A 26,757-nucleotide genomic window follows, 5' to 3' on the forward strand; every position below is an offset into this window, starting at 1 on the left:
ATCATTGACGGAGTAGACCACGTGCGTTGGAACACACAGCAGACGGTACAAAATGTTTATTAACATTTAATAAAATTAGTGCATTGCATTATAACATTCAACAAGCATCACATAATTTAATAATTCAAGAGAATTGCTATATGGACTTGGGCCGGCATTTAGGGACTGACAAACGGAAAAAAAATTGTTTGCCGATCCAATTTGGTTCGATTATTTTTTGGCCTTTTCGGTTTCGATGGCCAGAAATGGGATGCAAAACCACCCACTCGAAATACCAAAATTTTGAACCGCATCGACAAAACAGACGACCAAATCCGAAAGTATCGGTAATCGATAGCCTTCAGTCCAGCATCTGGAGTTCTGTGGCATCCGACCAATGTCGGTTTGGTGGTCAGTAAAGGGGTTTTGGTTCCCTTAATATGGATTTCATTTGCTCATTACGCTCCCTTAATCTTCTAGAGATTATATGAGGAAATATTAATTATTTCATTGTTATAAGTCATTCACAGTCCCTTATAATTAGATTCTCATACTACTATCTATCAAGTTTTGAGAAAAATTCACACTTGGGAGTTAAACTCTAAACCATAAGGGCAAAAACAACAATTCTATATCTTTAACTAATCAACTCTAAATTCTAAGCCCTAAATTTATAAATTATACTAATCCTACAGTTATAAACTTCAATAACACCTAATAAACCATATAAAATTAAGAAAAAAATAAAAAATTGAAATTTTATCTGTTTCCGGGTGGAAAAAAACTAATGATGAAATATTGAGGACTATGAAAGATGTTGACTCCTATTTATGGTTTTCAATAAATATTTATCATCTCAAATAACTATCGTGCAGATAACATGTTATTTTCATTGACTAAATTGACAAAATTAAGAATATATTGTTAAATTTTAAGCATTAAAAAACTATAAGGACAAAATTGATACCAGACTGAAAAGAAAAAAAAAAATTTGAAAATACAAAATCTTAATGAAACTTGGACTAAATTCCAACAATCCGAAAACATAATTTGATCTTTTTCTTTACTTTGTGAAAAAATTTCTTGCATGAAGTTATGACTTGTGAGCACAAACAGCAAGTCAACGAGCGCAGTGGAAACTGCCTCACACCATGGGCTTCGCAGCCACCCACGTGTCAGCACATGTTTGGTTCCAGCTTGTCGGCATATAGTAATGAAAGTGGAGATCGGAGAATCTTGCACTATTGATGAGAAATTATTTTGTATAACCGATATATTGACATGTGGTATAATTAGTCTATGTGTTATAATATAAGTGAATATTATTAATATTATATCCTACTAATATAAATATATCGTCCAATAATATTCTTACACGTTGAATTAATTATATCACGTGTTGATATATCGATTATATTTTATAATTTTTTCTGGATGCAATGATGCATTGCTCTTTCTTCTTATTCTTTTATTTTTTTTTTTTCAACATGGAGGTTGCAATTTGGAGATTGCTATGCTATGATAGCAAGCTATCACTTAAGACAGTTTTTTTTTTCTAAATAAAAAATCTTTGTTGTTTTAACTTTTAATTAAGTAATTTCACAAAGAGCATATTTTGTAATCAAAATTTTTAAGAAAAAGGTAAATCGAGATTTGAAAAAAGATTTAAAATTAATTGGCAACTACATCTACAACGATAAATGCAGACGCATGCTATTTTATTTAAATTATTATAGAATAAATCAAATTTTCGTTATTTTAAATAATTTTAAGAGCTCTAAATAGTAATAAATCTCGAAATAATTTATTTTGAACCATTGACTAAAATAAGCGAATGCATTAAACGAGTCACGCTGGCACTTTCCTTATTTACAAAGTTGCCATTACCCGCCACTCCCTATTATTAACTACTTTCATCTTCAATCATTTCATTCTCTCTCTCAATCACACTGACACACTCTCTCTTTGGCTGAAACTCTCTATCTCCAAATTCAATGGAAGGTCTGGTCAAGGGTCTGATCGACGTTGTGCTCGGTCGCGACGAGAACAAGGACGAAGATTCGGGCACACGGGACCGAGACGAACGGTCTAGATCCACTTGGTCGCAGGTTAACGCCATTTGTACTTTCAAAAGCCTTTTGGACTCTTGATCTTTTTTATTGTTCATCTGATTGAACTCTTGATCATAAAGAGTTGAGGTTTGGTGCTGATAGGTGCTAAAATGCGCAGGTGGTGTCTGGGGAGCAGGATAAGGATGAGGAGGATGACAGTAATCGCTCATATGGGCACAAGCAAAGTCAGTGGAATAGGCAGGTCTGCATTGAATTGGATGAACCGAGAATTTTGGGTTTTGGAGTTTTAGGTTTTGTTTACTGTGAAATTGATGTGAAAATTGCATGCGTGAACTTGCAGGAACAGAGTCATTTGGGGCGTGAAGAGTGGGACAATGTGGGTTCAGAAACTTCAAGGCGAACCCACAAGGTGGGACTGGTTTTTTTTTTTTTTTTTTTTTATTTGACTTGATTGTATTGATCTTAGATATGTTATTTGGATTTGTGATAGATAGATGGGATTTGTTGAGGATCATTGTTTTAAATCTGAAGACCCCATTTTCCAAAAGTCATCTGCAGGTTTTTGCGGATAATATCCAAAATTATCTTAAAAATTGAGGCTCTGCGGTAAATGGTCCATGCACAGAAGATGCATATGATGGAGTTGGGGGTGTGGGTGGGGGTGGGGGTGGGAAGAGTGAGTAGTGGAGGAGTGTGAATTGCTTTTGAGAGTGAAAATATTGGAAGTTGAACAAGAAAGTATAATAATGTACAATGGCCAGACGGTCATTGATTCTTCAATCTAGTAAAATTTGTTTAAAAATGATTGGGGTTTGTTGTACATTTCGGATTTGTACAACACGAAGTGTTTCTTTTAAGGATAATTCTATATGCAATCCTCAATCTATACCCCTTCTCCGTCCCCGGAAGTTAGCCATGGCCAGGTGGACACTGCCAGCACAGTCAGCACCAGTGATAATCCATTGTTTCAAAAAGAATTTATCATTTTGATCATTGTACTTAAGTGGTCTTTTGTTTTTGTTTGTTTCTATCATTGCATATTCTCACTGATATCTCAAATGCAGGCTACACATGAGGGATATGAAAAGAATGAAGATGGTCGGCCACTTGGTTATAACCAAAACTACTCGAGCAGAAAGGTTGATCTTATTTAATCATCTGATTAATTATAATTTGGTGGAATCCATTTCAAACTATTGTGGTTTTAATTTAATTATTCATATTGAAGGACGAAGAGGAAATTAATGATGGTTGGGAGACTGTCGGCAAGAAGCCACAGAGGAAACCACACAAGGTTCAGTTCTTTGAGTTTATTAAAAATCAAAAAGGCACATAAAGATCTTAGTTCCACTCCTATAATTTGTGGAAATTTTTTTTGGAAACTGTCAAAATATTTGGTCTTAACTTCTGATGTTGGGTTATAGTTTCTTTTATCAATAGATTGGGTTCTTGGCTTAGTCTATTGTTTGTCTATATAAATTGGACTTGTAGCCTTGAAGCAGCTTTATATAATTTTTATGTTTCCAGATTGTGTTTATTCTATAGATAATCCTTGTAATTAGTCATTTCCTATGAATTTGGGTCAGAGAAGGATGTAGAGCGTTAACTAACTTGCACTTTTGTTGATTTCAAGTTATTAGGCATGAGACTTGAATTATGCTTGCTCTAGAAATGTCTCTGCTTCCACTATATTTGTTTGTTACCTTGTTGACTGTGCAATATCATAAATTCTGATCTATTTTATTTCCCAGAGGTCTTGTTTTATTAATTTTAATTAAGGAGAAATGAATTTGTAACGTTAAACTATGTAATGTACTCTAAATAAAAAATCAACAGGTTCATATGGACAGCTGGAATGGATATAAACGACCTTCCAGTGAGCAAGAATACGCTGATGAGGTTGAAGTAGGTGCTAACATAGAACCTTCAGAAGAAGAGCTTGCTGATCTGTCACAAGCTTGCAATAAATTATGGGAACTTGACTTAAACCGATTACTGCCTGGAAAGGACTATGAAATTGACTGTGGTGGAGGGAAGAAGGTCTTCCAAAAGGTGGATTTGGCAGAAGGAAGCTTATTTTCCTGGCTTAGTGAAGATGTATTCAGGAGGCCTACATTTTCTCGTTTCTGTTCTCTTTTAGATAATTACAACCCAAATGAGGGGAGCAAAGAAGTTGTCACATCTGAGGAGAGGCAAGAGCAAGCTGCATTCATAGAAGAAATCAGCAGAACTGCTCCCATTAAATATCTTCACAAGTATCTTTCATGCAAGGGCATTGTATCTGAGAATTATCAAGATTTTAAAAGAACATTGACCACTCTCTGGTTTGATCTTTATGGCCGTGGTGGAACATCTGCTTCCTCCTCTGCTTTTGAACATGTTTTTGTTGGAGAAATTAAGCAACGTGGTGAAGAAGAGGTTTCTGGCTTCCACAATTGGCTTCAGGTTGTGTTTTACGACTTATGTTTTGCCTATATTACTTATATCTATCGTATCTTCTTTCGTCAAAATAAATCTGATGTTGGTTGGGAGAATAGTTGATGACTTATGCATCTGGATTTCTTGGCTATGGCTTTTTCTTTGTTCTCTTTTATTCTCTTTAATGGTTTAGTTGAGTAGAATTGGACAGTATGTTAAATACTGTGTACACATATCCTAATTCATGGCATTTATTCACTGTTGTAAGGATTAAACAACATTTAATGTGCTAGGATTTGATGCCAACATGACTTTGAGAAAAAAAAAAAAAAAAAAGAAGAAAAAAGAAGAGCTGGTTGAAAATGCACCCTAAATATTACGTATTGGCACTTTATGGAATTTCTATGCTGACTCTGTCCCTGCGCTGTATGATGTGTATTTTCCACTTTATATGAACAAGATTATATCATAATTATGCTGAGTTCGTCAATTAAAATTTCCCCCTTTTTTTTGTGGCTTTGGTAATATTGTCTTCTTCTATTTTGTTTTTTTTTTTTTTTCTTTATGAAGTTGTATTATCTTCTCAGTGAATGCTAAGTATCTTATTTCACTTTCTTTCCAGTTTTACCTTGAAGAAGCAAAAGGAACTGTTGACTATCAAGGTTATATTTTCCCCCGTCGACGTGGGCAAACTGTAAGTGATTCTATCCTAAGTTATGTTCATATGAATGCGTACAAGTTGGTGCAAATGGGAGGACTTGAAACAAGATATAACCCTTTTTGACTTGTTATGCATCACAGCTCATGGTTTTTAGTTTTAATATGATGTCTAATGGATACAAATTAACCAGACATTCAAGAAACTATTTTATACCAGAAAGCTGAGAAAGCAGAAAAGTAAATTATATATAGTAATACAATGATTGCTCAGAGTTCCTTTTGTAGAAAAATGCAGCAATAATAACTCATGATTATCTGAATCTGAGGCTTGAGAATGTGTATTGATGGCCTGCAGGCCCTGCGCTTTTGTCTGTCCTAATGAGAGTAGCCAATTCTGCTTTCTTTCTATTTCCAGTGTTAACTAATATACTACATAATAAAAACACAGGTAAGTTAACATTAATCTTATAATAATCATATCGAGACTCTTGTAGAAATTGAGTACTACAGAAGCAAATTCCAAGCTCTGCTACATACTGAATTTCTTTTTATGTTTAGTTTATGGTACTAGTTGTATGAAAGAATGGCTTCCTTCTTTTTGATGTCCCCATAGGCTTGTCAAGGGACTGATCGCCAAACATCATCTCGTCGCATTATATTTATCTTCACAATCTGCCTTGCTTGAATATGAGCCTTTGTCCTGCTCTGACTTGACAAATTTTATCTGATTAAATTGCAGCCAGACTCTGAAACCCAGTTGCTTACAATCCAGTTCGAATGGAATGGTGTTCTGAAAGCCGTATCAAGCACTTTAGTCGGAGTGAGCCCAGAATTTGAAGTTGCATTGTATACCCTGTGTTTCTACTTGGGTGGAGAGGACAACCATATTCAGCTGGGTCCATACCCAGTTAACATCAAATGTTATCGCTTTGGAAAAAGAATTGGGTCTGTATTTCCTATGGCAGAGTGTTGAATTCAGGTTGTAGAGCCAAACAACTTATTTTTATGACTCGGGTGAATGAGAATAATGAGTTTCGGAGTATGTGATAATAGCTATAATTGAAGTCACCATTAAGAATTTTACTTTAGAATGAAATCTGCAGACGTCTCTTGATAAATAGAAGTTGTTATATGTGCTCTTCTCATATTTCATTATTATCCAGCCTAAGTTGTGGATATAGACACTATGGATGCTGCAGACTTTGGTTTTCATTAACCAAATATAGATTCTAGTAGATTGTTAGCACACTTTTTTTCATTGTTTTCCCCAAATAGCCTTGATCCAATTTGGTTTAGTTTGCAATGAAAACCAGATTCCTAAATCCGTCATTTTCTTGGATGATTGGATGATGTTGTGGTGTTATGTGATGGGCTCTGACACGAAATGGGAAAAATATTCATATACATGTTAGTCTAGAGTTGCCACGCCAACAAACCACAAAAATAGAATTGACGGTTTAACGAATTTGGCCATGATTGCAAGTCTGCAATCTAAAGTAAACTATAAAGATTTGTTATACGGACTAAGTGAAAAACAGACCAAAGTACAAACCACAAGGAGCAGAAGAGTAGTTTGGCCTAATTCCTATTATTTCATAGAGACTAGATGTGGTGCCACCAATGGCCGCATTAAGTCATAACTATGGCTTCCATAGGTAGAGTAGGTGGGTAACCACCTTGAGGAGGAGTTTGTTACTAATGAGATCGATTGATATATTTGTGAAGTACTTTTGTACCGTTTCCAACTCACCATCGAATGCATTTAGCAGCACCTATCTTCTGCCTTGAGAACTATACCCAGCAGGGAATTTCAATTGCGCTGAACAACCCTCCAACCATGTTTTGCAAGCAGTGCTTGGTTCAATGCTTCAAACTCTGAAAATCCCAGGCCCCCCTCATCCTTATAGCCTTATAGGTCTACTTAGTTTCTGCCATGAAAACTAGTGATCAGTACCCTTTTCTTATTGTTACTTCCCCCACAAGAAATTGGATAGGCTCAAGTTTAGAACCTTGTATAGACTCTTACATGTATCTAATTAATCAGTAAATGATTTATTTATTAGGTCTCTTCCAAAACCCTATTTCATTCACCTATATGTACTTCTCTCTCTCTCTCTCTCTCTCTCTCTCTCTCTCTCTCTGAGTCGCCACCCAAAACCCTAGAAGATGTATTATGTTTCGTTTGGTTCGTGAATATATCTACATATATATATATATATATATTATATGTTTGAATACATGGACGGATCCAAGAATTAGAATTGGGGGGGGCTAAAAAAACTTTGATAGTATGAGGAAATTTCATTAATAAATATAAAAGATACACCTAGTTAAGGGGGGACATAGTCCTAAGTGCATTATAGACTTTTCGAACATTATCATGTTCATTAATAGGATATTTCTATATTGCTTGACGTAATCTTGGATCACGTTCAAGAGCGCGCATTAGTAGTAATCTCAATATTTGGATCCAACTCGACTCTTTGAGTCTCAACCCCTTCACTTTAAGACTCATAATCACAAATTAGTATAAATGAAGTAAAGTCGTTTGTCTTATTAAAATAAGAAAGAATACTTTTTCTTCTCTTCGAAATTTGTGGATGATCCGACATTATAAACTAGAACATATTGGTAATATATTATAAACATGATATGTAAGGATATTTTACAAAACAAAATCAAACAATAGCAACCTATTTTTCTAACAATATGCAACCAAAATTTAATATTGAAATTTAGAGCTTACTTGATTTCCAAACTCGCAATTTCAATAATTGAGATTGAGCTTAAAAGCAATCTCATATTCCCACATCAACAAATTATATGAGTTTTCCTTGAGTTCTTGAACAATTTGGATAACCAAATATTAATTCTTATTTAATTTTACAAACATTTAAGAGTAAATTACAAATATCATAACTATTCATAAAAATTGAATTCCTAAATCCTTAAATCTCTAAATGGCTAAGAGAATAAAATATAAGAGGGAGCAATGAGGGATGGAGAGGCAGAGACAAATTTGGAAAACTTTTTTTTTTTTTTTTTTTTTTCATTGGGTGGGGCTAGGCCAAAAATGTAGGTGTTTTTTTTTTTTTTTTTTAATATGGGGTGGGCTATAGCCCACCTAGCCCACAGTGTAGATCCGTCACTGTTTGAATATATAACAAACATAAACATATATCAAAGATATGTGTGCATGCAAGTGTGTGTTCTTAGCATGTATCTTTATAGGATAAACAAATATTTATATTTTAAACACATATAATTATATAAATAGTATTAGTCTTCTTTTTGATATATATATATGTATTGAAACATATAGTAAATGTAAAATAAATTCAAAATTAAAATAGATTTGAAATATTTCAGAATTATCGGATCAAAGTTCCTTTCAAAATTTTCAAATTTTTTCGGATCGAAATTTGGATATGTTTTGAATTTACAAAAGTATTTCAATCCAATACTTTTAGGAATTTTTGGATTTTGGATTTAATTCGGGTGTTCCAAAAAAAGATTTTTGATCAAAATCGAATTTTCGAATCCATGTGTCAATATATAATAGCATCACACAAGTTGTTCTCTCTTCATGATGACTATAGTTGTAATCGGGGTGGGTAAAAATCTCGGCTCATACGTGGATGCCACTTGGATGCCATGTCATCTAGATTTCCAATATTAGGAGAAAAGATGATTTAAGGGGGTGTATTCAATCTAGAATTCAATGGAATTTAAAAGACTTTGATGGAATTTGAAAACCTAGGCGTATTCAGTATAGATTTTTAAATAGTCTATAAAAGCCAAGTTGTATTCAACTAAGACTTTTATGGAGTAGTGACATTCAATCAAGAAATTTTTAAGAACTCAATAAAAGTCACATAATATTCAAAAAGTCTTTGACTTTTATGAATTTAACTAGATCATATTCAATTTAATTAAGACTTTTATGGACTCCATAAAATGGCATTCAATCAGGATTTAACTAAATGATGGAGTGTTATAGACTTTTAAGTATAAAGTATAAATACCAACCTCTAAAATTTCTCCAGCCTCATCCTCAGATATTTTTGTGGACTCTAAGATAGAGACGTGAAAATTATTTTCTCTTCAAAGCGGTCTTTTTCTCGTTTCTCATCCCCTTCACCTACCATGACATAACCCCTAAAAAACGAAAAAAGATGCAACTTTATGATTGGGGCTTGCTGCAGGGTACGTCTATCTTGTGCAAACTGCAAAATAGTATCCAAAATGAAGACAATTACAGCTGGTACGTACATAGTACACGTTGCAGTGATAGTGTGAAAACAGAAACCCAATTGTGCCTTCCATCTCCTGCTTTTGTCCAAATAATATTACCTACACGGCTACACCACCTAATTTCATTGAAAATTTAGGACTTTGGAGGATGTTTTATATTAATTTCTAGCTCCATGACAATGAAACTACATATTAATCAAATCGGGTTCCTGTATTACATCGCCCGTAAGATAACTTGAAAGAATCAAATTAAATAGGGTTGATATGTGAGTGATCATATCCTTATCTCAACTCACATCTCGACTTTATTTTAGTTATTGAATGATGTACCTTAGGCTTAGTTTTTTGTGAGAAAAAACTGTTATGAAATAAAGTTAAAGTAAAGTAAAGCAGTTAAATGTTTGAATAGACATGATGTTGAAAATGTTTTTGATTTATTTATTTGGTAAAAAACATGTCTTTTACTTGTTTATAATTTTTGGTCTACAAATTTATATTAACATTAAAATTGCTAAAAATAAAATAATTAAATAACTATACATATTTTTTTTAGGTATATTATAATTTTAATGGTAAAAATAAAATAACATAATTAATAATCAATATAAAATTAAGGATATATTGGGCAATTAAAATTTTTAATTAATGGATCCAACAACTTTCACTCACTGCAGTTTAGAAAAGTAGGTGGATAGCTGGTTTTCAAAAGAGGGCTGCTATTTGCACACCCTTTTTTTTCTTTTTGCACACCCTTTCTCTCTTTTTTTCTCCTACACACCCCACACACTTATCTCAAATTCAAAACCTCTCAACACACACCCAACCCATTACCAAAATACCCTCATTTCATTACACACCCTCCCTTCTTTCCCTCTCTTTTTTCTCTCATTCACACCCCCCTTCCCCTGTTTTTTTTTTTTTTCTTCTTCTTCTCCAGCCAGCCCCTCCACCCAACCCACCTAGCCCCTCAACCCCCTCACCTGACCCACCCCTCCCTCCTTCCCCCTCCGGCCTCCCCCCTCTACCCAACCCACCTAGCCCCTGCTCAGCCGCTGCACCAACCCCCCCCCCAGCCCCTGCACCACCAAAACAGCCACATTCTTCTCTCTCTCTCTCTCTCTCTCTCTCTCTCTCTCTCTCTCTCTCTCTCTCTCTCTCTCTCTCTCTCTCCTCTCGCCCAAGCAAATAGCAAAAAAAAAAAGGTTGCAGGTGGTTCGGCAGACCAGTGCCGAACTCGTCGGTTTCGTTCGACAGGTAACCGCCGAACGAACCAGGTTTGTTCGGCAGTTACCTGTCGAACGAAACCGACGGGTTCGGCACTGGTCTGCCGAACCACCTGCAACCTTTTTTTTTTTTTTTGCTATTTTCTTGGGCGAGAGGAGAGAGAGAGAGAGAGAGAGAAGAAGAATGTGGCTGTTTTGGTGGTGCAGGGGCTGAGGGGGGTCGGTGGGTTGGCTGTTTTGGTGGTGCAGGGGCTGGGGGTGTCGGTGCAGGGGCTGAGGGGCTAGGTGGGTTGGGTGGAGGGGCTGGCTGGAGAAGAAGAAGAAAAAAAAAAAAACAGGGGAAGGAGGGTGTGAACGAGAGAAAAAATAGAGGGAAAGAAGGGAGGGGTGTATTGTCTTTTTTTTTTTTTTTTTTGGTTTTTTTTTTTTAATAGGGGTGTGCAAAAAGAAAAAAAAAAGGGTGTGCAAATAATAGCTCTCTTTCAAAATTGTAGTTAGTGACTTAGAATAGTGAGACTACAGTTTTTAGTTTTTTTATCAAACACCAAAACTATTGTAAGTGATCCACAATATCTTTTGGGAGTCCAACAACAATCTCAAACGATCCTTAATATTATTCAAACAAGTTAACTTTCTGTATTTTTTTTTTCCACTCATATATTACTTAAGTTCATTTCGTTAATTCATTCATTTGAGGGATAAAAATAGTAATCCACCTCTTCTCTTCCCCCAACATGATACACATGACTAAAACGGACGAAAAAAATAGATATAATGGATTTAAGTGACACACGTGTGAAAGTTCGTGAACTATAAAATTCAAAAAAATATGTTTGTGGACCGAAGTGATACTCGTAGTAGAATTCGAGAACCATTTCTATAATTCACTCTCTAATAAATCTATATCAATGAATTTGTTTTTCAATTTGCCGTTTGAAAAAGAAAAAAGAAAAAATTGGATTGTATCATGCACTACTACAAGAAAGTGGACCTTACAAAAATGTATCCCTCTTCATGCTTTTAAATACGTCCTCATGGAATAAATTTTAGCTAAAGTGGGACAACAAATTCATCTTATTGTTACCATTTGGCCGACTTGTCTTATAATTCATCTTATTGTTACCCTATACTTATCTTTTCTTCTTTCATTTGGTTCTGAATTTTCAATCAATTCGCGCTCATACCTATACAAGTCCCTTTTCCACTTCTTTTTCTTTTTGCTTTGTGATTTCTCTTTGGTTTTTCTTTGAGTCTTTTCATGATCAATTGAGGAAGAGAGTGAGAAGGTTTCATAACCTCCACAAAAATATTAAAAGTGTTTTAATTAGAAACTTAAAATAAGAAAGAAATTTAAGTCAAATTTCAGTCTGCCCAAAAATTAAGTTCAAACTCAAACTGTCCACCGCGAATGAGACTTACCGAGTGCTCGGAAAATGCATCTACGCAACCTAATCTGCATCTGCAACCTAAAACATGCATCTACAACTTAAAATATGTCATCTGCAATCTAAAAAGATGCATCTGCAATCTAAAAATCTACATCTGCAACCTAAAAAATTTGTATCTGCATAAGCATCCACTGAGTGCTTGGCTGGCTACCGAGTACTTGGCCTGCTTACTTTTTTAATTGGCTAGATTTGTAGTTAAAAATCTTTTAAAACAATACTTGAGAGTAATTTATTAAAATATTAATATGGTAGATATCAGTGATAAACCTTTGAAAACAGAAATATAGTTGTAGATTGTACTTGGCATGCAATTTATTTAGGAGAGTTAAAGCATTCAGAGCATGTCCTGCGAGAAGTACCTACAAGGGTGCATAATATTACCAAAAGGGAGAATTCAGGGTGCATAATATAATCCCAGGATTATATATGTTTAAACATTGTAAGACTTTTCCGTGCTTGGAGCCCCCTCATCACCGATTAATTTTTCCCACCAAATGGAAGAACTACATTGTAAGTTTGTCAAACTAATCTCTTACAAAGATTACCTCACTACAAGAAATGTGAGCAAAAGTCACATTCATTGGTTGCACAGAAAAGGATGGTAATTGGGCAATAGGGACTAAAGTGCCTCGATTTTAACAAAAATTGGTGGCAATTAGGCAATAGGGACTAAAGTTCTCAAATACCACCCCTTTCTGTACAACTAATACAGGTGACCTTTGTTCACATTTTTGTAGTGTGGCCTATATATATATATATACAAGAATGCTCTAAAGTTAACTAGTTAGCAAGTTAATACAAAGCTAACCACCATGTTAGGCCTACTGCACAATCTAATCTCAAAATTTGAACCATCCATTTTTTAGGCCATACTTCAAAGACCATCTCTGTAAAAATCTCCAAAATTGAAATTCATTTAGCCATTTGATTATGATAACAATTATTTATATGCTTTTATCGAAAACAGTGATCGTCTATTTATTTTATCATAATTAAATGACTAAATGATTTATGATGTAGTTGAATTTTTACAATGATGATCTTTGAAGTATGATCTAAAAAATGGATGGTTCGGATTATGAGATTAGTTATGTGGTGGGCTCAAAAACATGATTAGTTTTATATTAACTTGCTAACCTGTTAGCTTTAGAACACTCCTCTATAAATATATATATATATATATTTTGTGGAAAATTTTGCTCTCCTTTCGCCATTTTGTATGAAAGATGGAGAGCAATCTTTCAATATTATGCAATTGTAAGTTGTTATCCATAAAAGTTCGTCTTTGCAAGCCGGCACAATTTTGAAGTTTCACTTGTTATTGAACTTGTTGAAATTAATATTGGGAAAGGAATAAATGGTTCATATTAATTGATCACAGATTTCCCATTAAGATGGATCATCGGCCTCAGGTCCTCAAGTCTGAATGAAAGTATTAGCAAGCAATGTAATCCAACTTGGTACAAGATAAGTGATCTGTCAGAAAAAACTTGGTAATCCTACCAAACCAAATCATAAACAAGTGTATGTGATAAGATACAAGGGTCTTTAATAACAAAGTTTTTCATTCAAATATGAGGATACATAAAAACACATGGATCAAATGAACATTGACATTGTTAAAGCTCACAACACCCAACTGCTAGAAGTACACACAAACCCACAGAAACACTACTCAGAGAGGTAAATACTGATCTGCATAATGGTGTCCACACCATCAGTTGTGTGCTGGTCCTCCTGCTGAAGGCTCTCAATGGCCGCATACCCATTTGCATTCTCATACTTCCCAGTCCCACCAATCACCGCAATATGCGACACAGGCGACGCTGTACGGTGCACCCCAAAGCAGCTGATCGTCTCCTCCACATCATGTTCTTCACCATGCAACAAAATTGTGAACGCCATTGTGTGACTGTTCCCATCCAACGAGCTCGCCAAGTAAAACCCTTGTGCCTTTCCCATCACAGCAGACCCCAGCTCGTGCCCTTCGGTCAACTCGTCGTCGATCACCGTCACCGACCCGAACATCAGCTTCTGGAGGGTGGCTCCGGCCGGCAGCTGCCCGGCGGTCACGAAGGGCTGGTTGCCACCGCCGCCGCCGCTGACGATGTTGTTGTTGCCGCTGTTTTGGATGACAGTGCTGCTCTGCGCGTTGGTGAGGCCTGTGGTGCCGCTGAGGCCTGCGATGCTGGGGAGGTTGTTCTTGTTGTTGTTCAGGAAGCCGTTAATGTTGTTGTTGGTCAGAGGGGTCCCACCGCTCACTGGGAAGATATTGTTGTTGGGTTTCGAGAATGGGACGTTCAAGACTGTGTTGGCTATCAGACCAGTCACCACTCTCACTGATGGCTGGGACCCGCCTAGAATGTCGTGCATGAAGAAGGACAAATGGGGTTTTGCCACCGTGGCACTCGTGGTGGCGCTGACTGGAGCGGGTCCACTTGGTGATGTGGTCGCAGTAGGACCGGCTACAGGTGTGGTGACTGGGAGTGGCCCACTTGGTGGTGTGATGACGGGACTTGCAATAGGTGCCACTTCAGCAATAGGGGCTGGCACAATTTCAGGTTCTTTGGTCTCGGGTAGTGGTGAGTCAGCTTCTGCTACTACTGGAGTGGCAGGAGCGACTACTGGTGATGCCACAACAGGTGTTGTTGTGGCATCAGGTGCATCAGTCTTCGGGATTGGTGAGTCAGGAACATTCTCAGTGTCATCTAGGGTTGTGGTTGTGGGTGTAGTGGCAGGGATTTGGCCACTTGGCAATGAGGTGGCAGCAGAGACAGTTGTTGGGAGATGATTGGAGGCTTTTGGTGGTGCCTCATCAAGGAGCCTAGCTGAGTTGGCATATCCAAGAGTGATTGCTAGGAACAAGATGTAGAGGGTGGCCTTGAGTGCTTTGGAGGTGGATAGGAGGGACTTGGCCATTTTGGGTTGTGAAGAAATGAGGGGTATTGTCTTGATTCTTGACAGATTGTATTGTATTTCAGTGAGTGCTGATTTGGGAATGAAATGATTTGTGTTGTTATATATAGTTTCCGGGAGTCCCTTAAAGTGATGGAGTTGTTGCACCCTTTTCTTTGCAGGGTGTCTTTGGTTGAAAAACCAACTCCCATAACATGAAATTAGTACTTTTTTTGGTGGTTAAGATGGTACTGATGTGATCATGATTAGGTGCCTCTGCCACTACAGCCTGGAGTTTTGGCATAACCTTAGTGGGACACTAGTGCAGATTTATCCAGAGATCATGTAGAGTAAGTAAAACCACATCATACACAAATGGGTAAGTAACTAAATAGTTATGAAATAAACCACCATAGGAATAAAAAAATTACAGGAATAAAATTATCATTATGAAATATATCATCATAGGTGGCAAAAAATTGTGTGAGATGGAGTTGGTGAGATGAACTTTTATTGATATGTCCTGTTAGGTTGTAATGGTTTGCTTGACTTGAATTTGTAAAGCTCTCTTTATTTCTGAATATTTTGGGACCCTTGTGGTGAATTTGCATCACTGCTGCTGATCTAAACTTGGCACCAAAACTGTACCATCTCAAGGTAGCTCTCGGCCATTTCAAGAAGTGGACTGTCCCTGAAGACTTGACCCATTAATTACCATAAGTATGCACAGGTATGTAATTCTCGTGCATGCTTTTGCATACTTGGAGCAGTATGTTTTATGTTCTGCGGTAAAAAATTGTTTGGCATGTATGCTTTATAAGTAGGAGAAGATGTTGGAAAAAATTGTTGGAGTTCTTGTGAGTTGTGGCTGCTAAAAGGATGATAGAAACTTGCTTCAAGGCACGTTGAACAACGCTTTCTTTCAGACAATATTTGCCCCCACTTCTTGTGTGTAGAGGGATTTGCAAATATGCCTTGTGGATACAATGAAGCCTAGTAACACTATTGTTTGTTAATGTCCTACACAACCAAAAACAAACCAAACACACAAATGGATATAACAAGAATACTCAAGTTTCACAAAGAACTAAAACTGCAGAAATTAGTTCTTTGTATTTGATTTGGTGAAAAGATGGAGAATGAGATAATAGTTGTTTTTTCTGTAAAAAATTATGTAGAGAACTTCTCTTTTTATAATGAATCTAATGTGCCCTTTCTGAAATGGTATAGCAACCATTCATTTGAAATATTTATTCAAGAGGTATGATACCATTTGAATCATACCTTTTCATGAAAGGTTATGACTCTATGAATATAAAACACCTCTACAGAAAGTTTAGTAACCTTTCCCAAAGGACACATTGATTCAATTCAAATTACAAATATTTGAAAATTATCTAACAATCCTCCACCATTTTCAAAATATAAAACGACTCAAATTTTAAAAACATTTAAAAACTTACTTGAGCAATTTCTTGAAAGCGTTGTGCATAAATTAAAGTGTCTTTTGGACTTGAACTTTAACTTAGTGAAAACATATCAAAGTTAATCAAGATAGAGAAGTAGCATTGCTTTGAACTTTCGATCTTATATGATTAACCGGACATATTTCACACACAAAACTTTGCAACCCCTTTTGTGTGTTTATAAACCGACACGTGGATTGGCCTTGTGTCTATACCCACTTTCATGCGTGCTCTAGTGACAAGTCCTTGTCTCATAGGAAGCGGCACCACCTCCTACACGCATATAGGTAGACATGTAGTACCCCTGTAACTCAAGTACTTTCAGTCATATCTATTAAGAGTTGTAACTCACCCTCTTTCATACATTACAGGTACCAAGCACTTTAACCTTGGATGGAAAAATAATTAGAGTGTGTCATTCAAAATGACAACACTAAATGCTTGCGATTACAATCATATGATGTACTTTGCTCATTGAACTCAAAGACTTGATGTTTCAAGAGTTCGAGTTGAGTTTCCACCATTGGTAATCATATAGGAGTGGACTTTAACCCCATCCCTTTTGATGTCTTCCACACCATATCCCTTGCAAGTCCTTTGGTTAATGGATCAGCCAAGTTTTGACATGATCTTACAAAATTGATGGTTATAACTCCATCAGTAATCATTTGCCTCACAGAACTATGCCTTAGGCCAATATGCCTAGATTTACCATTATAAACTTGACAATAAGCCCTTGATAGTGTTGCTTGACTATCACAATGAATAGAGATAGGAGGCATTGGTTTAGACCAAACTGGAATCTCTATTAATAAGTTTCTTAACCATTCGGCTTCTTTACTACAAGAAGCCAAGGCTACAAATTCGGCTGCCATGGTGGAGTCCGATATGCATGTTTGTTTCTTTGAACCCCAAGATATGGCTCCTCCACCGAGTAAAAAAATCCAGCCACTTGTAGACTTATGATCTTCAAAATCATTTATCCAATTAGCATCAATATATCCTTCTAATACATTAGGATATCCACTATACCAAATTCCATAATCCAAAGTACCCTTTAGATATTTAAATATTCTTGTAATTGCATTCCAATGCAATTCACTAGGACAACAAGTAAATCTACTTAGTTTACTCACTGCGAATGCAATATCCGGCCTAGTACATGTCATTGCATACATTAAACAACCAATCATTTTAGAATATTCTAATTGATTCACAGCCCTACCTTTGTTAGGGTATAACTTTATATTTGGATCAAAAGGTGTTGATACTGGATTTGAATCAAAGAAATTGAATCTCTTTAGTATCTTTTCTATGTAATGTGATTGTGTCAACATCAATCCATCATTACATCTTTTGATTCTCATGCCAAGAATTACATCGGCGCTGCCCATATCTTTCATATCAAAGCTTGATGACAAAAATTCTTTTGTTTTGTTTATAGATTCCATATCCGTTCCAAAGATTAACATGTCATCCACATACAAGCAAATAATTACTCCTTTATCTTTTTGGAACTTACTATAAACGCATTTGTCTGATTCATGTATCCTAAAACCATTGGATACAATCACTTTATCAAACTTTTCATGCCACTGCTTTGGCGCTTGTTTTAAACCATATAATGATTTAACCAATTTACATACCTTGTGTTCTTGTCCAGTCATGACAAAACCTTCGGGTTGGTTCATGTAAATTTCTTCATCCAATTCACCATTTAGGAATGCAGTTTTAACATCCATTTGGTGAATCTCAAATTTGTATATAGATGCTAATGCAATTAGCATTCTTATAGTTGCAGTTCTTGCAACTGGAGCATAGGTATCGAAGTAGTCTATGCCTTCTTTTTATGTAAAGCCTTTGGCAACTAACCTTGCCTTGAACTTGTCAATAGTTCCATCTACTTTCATTTTCTTTTTGAAAATCCATTTACACCCTATAGGTTTTGAACCAGGGGGTAAATCAACCAACTTCCATGTTTGGTTTCCCATGATCGAGTCCATCTCATCATTTATTGCTTCCTTCCAGAAAGCAGAGTCTTGAGATTTCATGGCTTCCTCAAATGTTAGAGGATCTGACTCTACACTTGGTGTAATCATAGTTTGTTTACTATGAGAGTCTCTTGTACCTTCGACAAGGTACACGATAAAATCTGGACCAAAGGATTTTTCAGTCCTTCTTCTTTTGCTCCTTCTAGGTTCAAAAGATTCTTCATTATCAATTGGTGGTGTTTCAGTTGATGGTGTTTCATAAAGATTTGGTAAAATATTTCCATTCCTTTGTGGATCCTCCACCACTTCATTCGTATCCTTTAAAATAGACATGAATCTATTTTCACAAAATTCAGCATCTCTAGATTCAATCACGGTATTGACCCCTATGGAGTCATTAAGTTCTATGACAAGAAACCTATAGCCTTTGCTATGTGCTGCATATCCCAAAAATATGCATTCAATAGCTTTAGGTCCTAACTTCTTTATTTTTGGTTCGGGTAACCTTACGATTGCTCTACACCCCCAAACTCTAAGATAACTTAGATTTGGTTTTCTTTTGAACCATAGTTCATATGGTGTGACCTTTAGTTTCTTGGTAGGAACTCTATTCAAGAGATGGCATGCCGTTAGCATTGCCTCTCCCCAATAACCTTTACTAAGGTTTGATTTCAACATCATGGCGTTAACCATTTCCACAAGAGTCCTGTTTTTCCTTTCTGCCACACCGTTTTGTTGTGGTGTATATGCAATAGAAGTTTCATGCACAATTCCAACGGATTCACAATAAGATGGAAAATGAAATTCTCCACCTCTATCGGATCTAAGATACTTGATTTTTGTTTCACAAATGTTTTCTACTTCATTCTTAAAAATCTTAAATTTTTCTAACACTTCATCCTTAGTATGCATAAGATAAACATAGCAAAACCTACTAAAATCATCTATAAAAGTAACGAAATATTTCTTATTTCCTCTTGTGGGTGTACTATGCAGATCACAAACATCACTATGAATAAGTTGCAATAACGTAGAAGTTCTTTCTATCTTAGGAAAATATTTTCTAGTAATCTTGGTATGCAAACATGTAACACACTTATCATTCAAATCATTCACATGCTTTGGAATCAATTCAAGATTAGACATATCATTTATCTTTTTAATATTAACATGACCTAATCTATTATGCCATAAAGATAACGAATCAAGTATATAAACAGAACCAATAGAAATTTTATTGAGATTGAGTTTGAACATTCCATTATACATATAACCTTTTCCAACAAAGGTCCCACCCTTGGTCAAGATAAATTTATCTGACTCAAATACTAACTTAAACCCAAATTTGTTGAGGAGACTTCCAGAAACCAGATTCTTTCTAACATCTGGAACATGATAAACATCATTGAGAGTAAGCACCTTTCCGGATGTGAACTCTAGTTCTATTGTGCCTTTTCCCTTAATAACAGCAATAGAAGCATTTCCCATGTAGAGAACATTGGCTTCCTCATTAGGCACATAAGTCTTGAACATTTTCTTGTCCATGCACACATGCTTGGTTGCCCCAGAATCGACCCACCAAGCATCATTGTCTTCCATCATATTAATCTCAGAAATCATAGCAACAAATTTGTCTTTGGAGTTTGACTCTTGTTGTTTCTTGAGATGACGACAGTCTCTCTTGAAATGGCCTGGTTTACCACAATGGAAACAACTCCCTTTTGTCTTTTTTTGTGTTGTGGTGGTCTTTGTTGAAATTTCCCTTCCTCTTTTTGTTCCCTTGGTGGTTGTTGGATTGTTTAGATCCATTCTCCATCATATGAACCTTTGAGGATGAACCATCATCAACTTTCTCTCGGACCCTACACTCTTCCTCAATCCGAAGGTGTTGTCCCAATTGTTCTATGGTGAGATCCTCCTTCTTGTGTTTGAGGTTCTTCTTGTATTCCTTCCATGAAGATGGTAATTTCTCCATAATAGCAGAAACAAGGATAGACTCATCCATAGACATTTTGTATTGAGAAAGTTGGTTATGCATGTGTATAATCTCATGAAATTGCTCAATAACATTTCTATCATCAGTCATTTTATAATTGAAGAACTTTGAAACAAGGAATTTCTTACTTGTTGCGTCTTCAGTCATGTATTTAACCTCAAGTGCATCCCAAATTTCCTTAGAGCTCTCCATCTCATGGTAGATGTCAAACAAGGCATCGGTCATAGCATTGCAGATGTGTCCCTTGCAGATGTAGTCGTCTTGATCCCACTTGATACGTTCACGTTGGGCAGCAATGGACTCATCATCATTTTCCTCAGGCCTTGGAGTAGTCAGCACATATACCACTTTCAAACTTGTAAGAAGAAAGTGTAGCTTCTTTTGCCAACGTCTGAAATTCCCTCCTTCAAACCTCTCAAGCTTCACGAAATTAGAAGTAAAATCCTTCATGGATGACATAGCCACAGCAGATATATTGTCTGAAAATTGTTGGAAAAAATTGTTGGAGTTCTTGTGAGTTGTGGCTGCTGAAAGAATGATAAAAACTTGCTTCAAGGCACGTTGAACAACGCTTTCTTTCAGACAATATTTGCCCCCACTTCTTGTGTGTAGAGGGATTTGCAAATATGCCTTGTGGATACAATGAAGCCTAGTAACACTATTGTTTGTTAATGTCCTACACAACCAAAAACAAACCAAACACACAAATGGATATAACAAGAATACTCAAGTTTCACAAAGAACTAAAACTGCAGAAATTAGTTCTTTGTATTTGATTTGGTGAAAAGATGGAGAATGAGATAATAGTTGTTTTTTCTGTAAAAAATTATGTAGAGAACTTCTCTTTTTATAATGAATCTAATGTGCCCTTTCTGAAATGGTATAGCAACCATTCATTTGAAATATTTATTCAAGAGGTATGATACCATTTGAATCATACCTTTTCATGAAAGGTTATGACTCTATGAATATAAAACACCTCTACAGAAAGTTTAGTAACCTTTCCCAAAGGACACATTGATTCAATTCAAATTACAAATATTTGAAAATTATCTAACAGAAGATTTCGTATTTGTATAGATATTGTCTACATGGTTATTCATCTTTTAGCTCTGTTCTCATAGCTAGCAGGCTTAATTTATTGCAATAAGATGTGGTTAATTCCTGCTTAGTGAGATTAGGTGGTTTAATCTATTTGTGTGGAAACTGTGCTGCTGAAGTCGGTCACTGTGAGTGTGATTGGTTAATCTACTTGTGTGCAAACCGTGGCTAATCTCTTCTTCTCCCTTCACCACAACACCCTCTCTCTCTCTCTCTCTCTCTCTCTCTCTCTCTCTCTCTCTCTCTCTCTAATTCATTTGGATGTGCACATTGATGCATTGAATCATTTCCTGTGCTATGCTGCAATGTGTATTCCTTGTAAGGGTGTGCTTCTTGGGTTTTAGTAAGGGTAATTTAGGAAAACATGTTGAGTATACTAATAAGTTTTAACAGTTTTAAAATAAAGGTGGGGTATAAAGAGTATGTTGGGACTACTAATAACAAAAATTGGGTCAGAATAACGACACCTAAATAGTAACTCACATATTCTTTTTTCTCCCAACATGATACACGTGACTAAAATTGACGAAAAAAATAGATAGAATTGACAGAATAGACTTAAGTGACACACGAGTGAAACTTCGTAGACTATAAAATTCAAAAAATAAGTTTATAGATCAAAGTGACGCTAAGAATAAAGTTCGATTACCATTGCCATAATTTGCTTTCTAATAAACCTATGTGCCCCTCTGCATGCTTTTAAATACGTCGGATACATGGAATAAATTTTAGCTATAAGTGGGACAACAAATTATTGTTTCCATTTGGCCGACTTGTCTTATAATTCATCTATTGTTAAAAGCACTTTTCTTTTCTTCTTTTTCCCCCATATATTCTTTTTTCATTTGGTTCTGAATTTTCAATCAATTCCCGCTCATACCTGTACAAGTCCCTTTTCCACTTCTTTTTCTTTTTGTCTTGTGATTTCTCTTTGGTTTCTTCTTTGAGTCTTTTCATGATCAATTGAGACAGAGAGTGAGAAGGTTGAAGAGATAAGGTTTCATAACCTCCACAAAAATATTAATGGTAGGCCTAACAAGTACACGGCCACAGCTAAGCTCAACGAAACCCACTTGAACAAAGACCAAAGTATCAACTTAAAGATCCATGAGATTCTATTAATGGACCAACTTGAAGGACCATTAGCTAAAAAGGACCAACTTGATGATCAATTCCCTATCAAACTTGTTTACTTAATCTGTCTTTAGCAATGCATTTCACTATCTTTCCAACGTGTAATTCTTATCTAGCTATGTTGTTCAATCTCGTCTACATTTAATATCATGAGTGATTATTAATGAAATTTTTAGAGAAAAAATGGATGTTATATCGAAGACACTTTGTTTGAGATAAAATCGTACACCTAAACTCTCGAAGATGAAACAAGCCACTTTTTGCCCTACTTTTAATTGAGAGGTATACATACATGAAGGCTATGAAGCAACATAATGCATATAATTACTAACGTAAGAACATATAAAAATAAAAAGGTAGTGCTATCTTTGGATGAGTGCAAATAACACTGTCATAATGATAATGTAATGACAGTATTGATATGAAATGTGTAGCTAGCCAAATTGAATAAATAGTTAGACCGTACTAATTAAGCCAATATTATGGGACAATTCTTTCATTTATCACTATTTAACAAGCCAATTCTTTTTCAGTCCGATGAAACCGAGCTATTGGCGGGCGCTTTTGGGTTGCAATTAGCCCTTGATCTGCAACTGCGAAACATCATCCTTGAGATGGATTCCTCCGGGTGGTGATCGATGCGGATTAATAGTCCTTCCTTCCCCTTCTTTGGCGGCTGATGGAGTTCTTGTGGAAGATCTTAAGGATCTCTTGGCTTGTTTTGATCATAGTATTTGTCAATCTAGACGGAAATACTCTAATAGACTATTCTTTAGCACATTTTGGTTGTCATGTATGGTTAGATGCATGCAGTTGCCTGCCCTTCTTGGCTAGGCCCGACTTTGTATGAGGATTATTATGATTGAATAAAATGAGAACTCAAGAGACACTCTTCTTATGAATTAATTACGTACTATAGGTTGCATGTTATGCATCCTATTTAATTTCTAGTGGTCCTATTTAATTTCTAGTGCACCGATTAATTTTATTTAACAACAAGGTAACTATCAGTTGCATTGCAAAAGCGGCTGCTAGCTGGCTTATTTTGAAATATGGTCAATTGTCATTTTATTTCTTACTTTTTGTCTTTGTCTTTTCTCATCTCTCTCTCTCTTGCTATGTCTCTCTTCATCATTTTCTTGTTCTTCTTCTTTGCAGATCTGGAATTTTTTTTTTTTTTTGTCAAAAGATTTGGAACTCAGATTTAAAAAAATATTGAAATTATGAACTGAAACTGTGAACTGAAATTGGAAACTGAAACTACGACTTTATAAGAGTGTTCTATATAACTGAAACAACAAGTGAAAATTAAAACTGCGGTGAAAATTAAAACTGCAAGTGAAAATTGAAAGTTTTTACTATTAAATTTGTTTACATAGTACTGAAGCTATTTTGGGTTGTATGTGGGTTTATGTTACCTGAAAATTAAATTTGTGATTCTAGATGAGTTGATGTTACTTAAAAATTAAATTTGTGATTGTTAATGGATTAATGTTAGCTTAAAATTAAATTTGTGAGATTGAGTGTTTTAAATTAACTTTTTGGAGTGTGAGCACATTAAAATTAATGCACTCAATTCTCATTCTATCAAGGAAAAAAAAAAAAAAAAGCCAATTCACGTTGTCAGAGTGATAGACATAATATATGACTTTTTAAAATTTAAATAATGTAACGGTAGTATAAACGTCAAAAAATTAATTTAAAATTAAACATGTGATGAGTATGTGCTCGTACGATGTGATTGTGGGAGGACGCGAACCTTTCTCAAAAAAATGCCAATATTCTATTGAGAATTTGAGAATAAGTCAATTGAGGGCAAATCAGTGAAGCTGTTAAGTTTGAACAGTTAAGGGCAAAGAAAACAGAAAGAAAACTCCAAGAAAAATGGAAGCATGCAAAGACAATTCGGTTGCAAATTACAACCACATGTTTAATTTTCCACCCAAATGACAAGAGCCTCCCATCTAATATAATATATTCTTTATCCTAACACGCTAAACCGACCAAGACCAAGACCAAGAAAATTTGTAATTTCTGAGATATTTTGTGATCCACACAAAAATTTTAACTCTATTTGTGGGGTTTCCTACATTGTAGGAAACAAAACCACTCAATGCTTATCCCACCAAAACATAGCTACTATGTTTTTTCCTTTTCACAGCTATGCATGTATGTTTTCTTTCTTTATTCATTATTTATTTAACAAAATTGTTATTTTCAGAACTAAAAATGTTGTGGTCTGAGTAAACACACGCTCCAAGAAAAATAAACACACGCTCCAAATAGAAGAAGAAAAATAAAATACTTATGTATTCTAGCAATTACATATCAGTTTTTTGAAGCATAGGAGTCATTCTGAAAATCTATAATGCACTATACGTACTAAAGATTGATTCACATATTTGGTATAACATAAAATAGAACGAAATTCAACTCACTTGGAAAGTTCTAAGAACAAAGGTCAAGAAAACAATGGATCAAATTTAAGATAATAAATACAAGAGATAATTAGGTTTAGATTCTTTTAAAAAATAATTTTTAGATAGAGACCGAGAATATTTTAAAATTTATAAAAAAATCATTTTAATTCATAATAATTTATAAGAAAATTATTTTAATTCATAATAAAGTCCTTTTAATTTATAATAAAATTTTTTTAATTCATAATAAAGTCATTCCTCGATTTAAAGGATATTTCCCCTATTTAAAGGGTATTTCCTCTCCTAGGGTGTAGAGTGGACTTTGTAGATGCTGCATGTTAAGTTTTAACTCCGAAATTTTGGGCGGAAACTTAACTTAAAGCCGTAAAAAAAAAAAATAATAATAAAAATAATAAAAAAAAGACTTAATTAAAAACCCTAAATCACTACCGATCTTAATCTAAGAAAGACTTATAAAATGGACTGGACTCTAAGTTTCTCTAAATACAATTTGTCTAATCATAATAACCAATTTTAGATTTCAGTATATAGTTATATGTTGGAATTAATTGCTTGCCCGACAAGTACTCTATTAATTGTGGTCCATATAACAATCTAGATCTAATAAGGATTATTATTGATATAGTCATAATAATAAAAGGATTTGGATTAATTTCCTAGTCTATCTATACTATGATGGACGATAGAGATTAAAGAGATTATAATGGGAAATTTGGTCCTCTCTCTATAAATATGTAGGCTTATTCCATCTTAAACCTACACATACAAAAAATTACACTTTATGTAACCGATTTATAGGAAAAGGGAGAAACACGAATTTCAGTTCTCAGGATTTGAGAACAATTCCCGTTAATCATTATTCTGCATTTAAATACCGAGTCTCATAGATCAAGGTATATATTTATTATTATGGACAAAAAAATGTATATATTTATTATTAATTGAATTTCTGCCTTAAGTAATTGTGAGAATTATGAAGTTCTAGATCTTGAATTTATGAATTGAGTGTAATGATCTACTCAATATAAAATTTACATTATATACCATATCATATGCTGCCATAATTTCTCTGAGTTTATGGCCATTCAAACAAAAGCTTCAATCATCACTTGACACGGTTTTGAAGATAAATGAAAATACTTAGATTAAAATTTGAAATATGACAGTTGCATGGCAACATTTTGGTTAGCAATATCAGAAGGGTATGCATCAGGCTATCAGCTCAAGATATTTCATAGTGTTACACAACTTAAAAGATCCCATTCAAAATATCCAAACCATGTTATGACAAATATACCCCTAAAAATCCATTCCTAATAAGTCAAGGAAAATGCTGAGTTGGAAGAGTTTGGAATTCGAGTCCTTTGCTTATATTATTTGTTGATATTGTACTTATATAAATCCTATTTCTAGTTGGAGGCAGCATCTACATGCTGAGAAATATAAAAGAAACAAATTGAATCACTAAATTGGTGAAGACATCAATAAGCTTCTTTTATTAAGTAATTTAAAAATTGTCTGAGGGACCTTAAAAATTGAAATTTTCTGTCAGAGATTCAAATATTTTGCGCGCAGATTGATGAGAATGGAAAAGGTGTAAGTGTGTAACCACGTCTACAGCGAAAGTGACTTTGAAAAAGTGAGCCGACTAATTTTGATCTTTTTCACTTTTTCACTTG

At 35.1% G+C, this 26,757-nt stretch overlaps 2 protein-coding genes across 2 annotated transcripts; one reads left to right on the top strand and one right to left on the bottom strand.

Moving 5' to 3' along the window:
- Positions 1-1,895: 1,895 nt before the first annotated feature.
- LOC147273614 (poly(U)-specific endoribonuclease-B protein) lies at positions 1,896-6,379 on the top strand. Its single transcript, XM_086256365.1, has 8 exons — positions 1,896-2,087; positions 2,209-2,292; positions 2,392-2,460; positions 3,116-3,190; positions 3,280-3,345; positions 3,888-4,496; positions 5,092-5,163; positions 5,869-6,379. The coding sequence occupies exons 1-8, from the start codon at positions 1,974-1,976 to the stop codon at positions 6,100-6,102; spliced, it is 1,323 nt and encodes a 440-aa protein (XP_086112491.1). The 5' UTR covers positions 1,896-1,973; the 3' UTR covers positions 6,103-6,379.
- A 7,346-nt stretch (positions 6,380-13,725) lies between these two features.
- LOC147273615 (dirigent protein 24-like) lies at positions 13,726-14,973 on the bottom strand. The gene has a single exon (XM_086228049.1). The coding sequence runs from the start codon at positions 14,971-14,973 to the stop codon at positions 13,726-13,728; it is 1,248 nt and encodes a 415-aa protein (XP_086084175.1).
- Positions 14,974-26,757: the final 11,784 nt, after the last annotated feature.

The sequence above is a fragment of the Dryas octopetala genome, chromosome 9 (genome assembly GCF_963921425.1).
Source record: "Dryas octopetala chromosome 9, drDryOcto1.1, whole genome shotgun sequence".
In the NCBI taxonomy this organism is placed as follows: Eukaryota; Viridiplantae; Streptophyta; class Magnoliopsida; order Rosales; family Rosaceae; genus Dryas; species Dryas octopetala.

Coding starts and splice junctions, on each gene's coding strand:
- LOC147273614 (XM_086256365.1), top strand. CDS start 1,974: ATGGAAGGTCTGGTCAAGGGTCTGATCGACGTTGTGCTCGGTCGCGAC. Junction 2,088..2,208: donor CTAGATCCACTTGGTCGCAG/GTTAACGCCATT, acceptor TAAAATGCGCAG/GTGGTGTCTGGGGAGCAGGA. Junction 5,164..5,868: donor CCCGTCGACGTGGGCAAACT/GTAAGTGATTCT, acceptor ATTAAATTGCAG/CCAGACTCTGAAACCCAGTT.
- LOC147273615 (XM_086228049.1), bottom strand. CDS start 14,973: ATGGCCAAGTCCCTCCTATCCACCTCCAAAGCACTCAAGGCCACCCTC.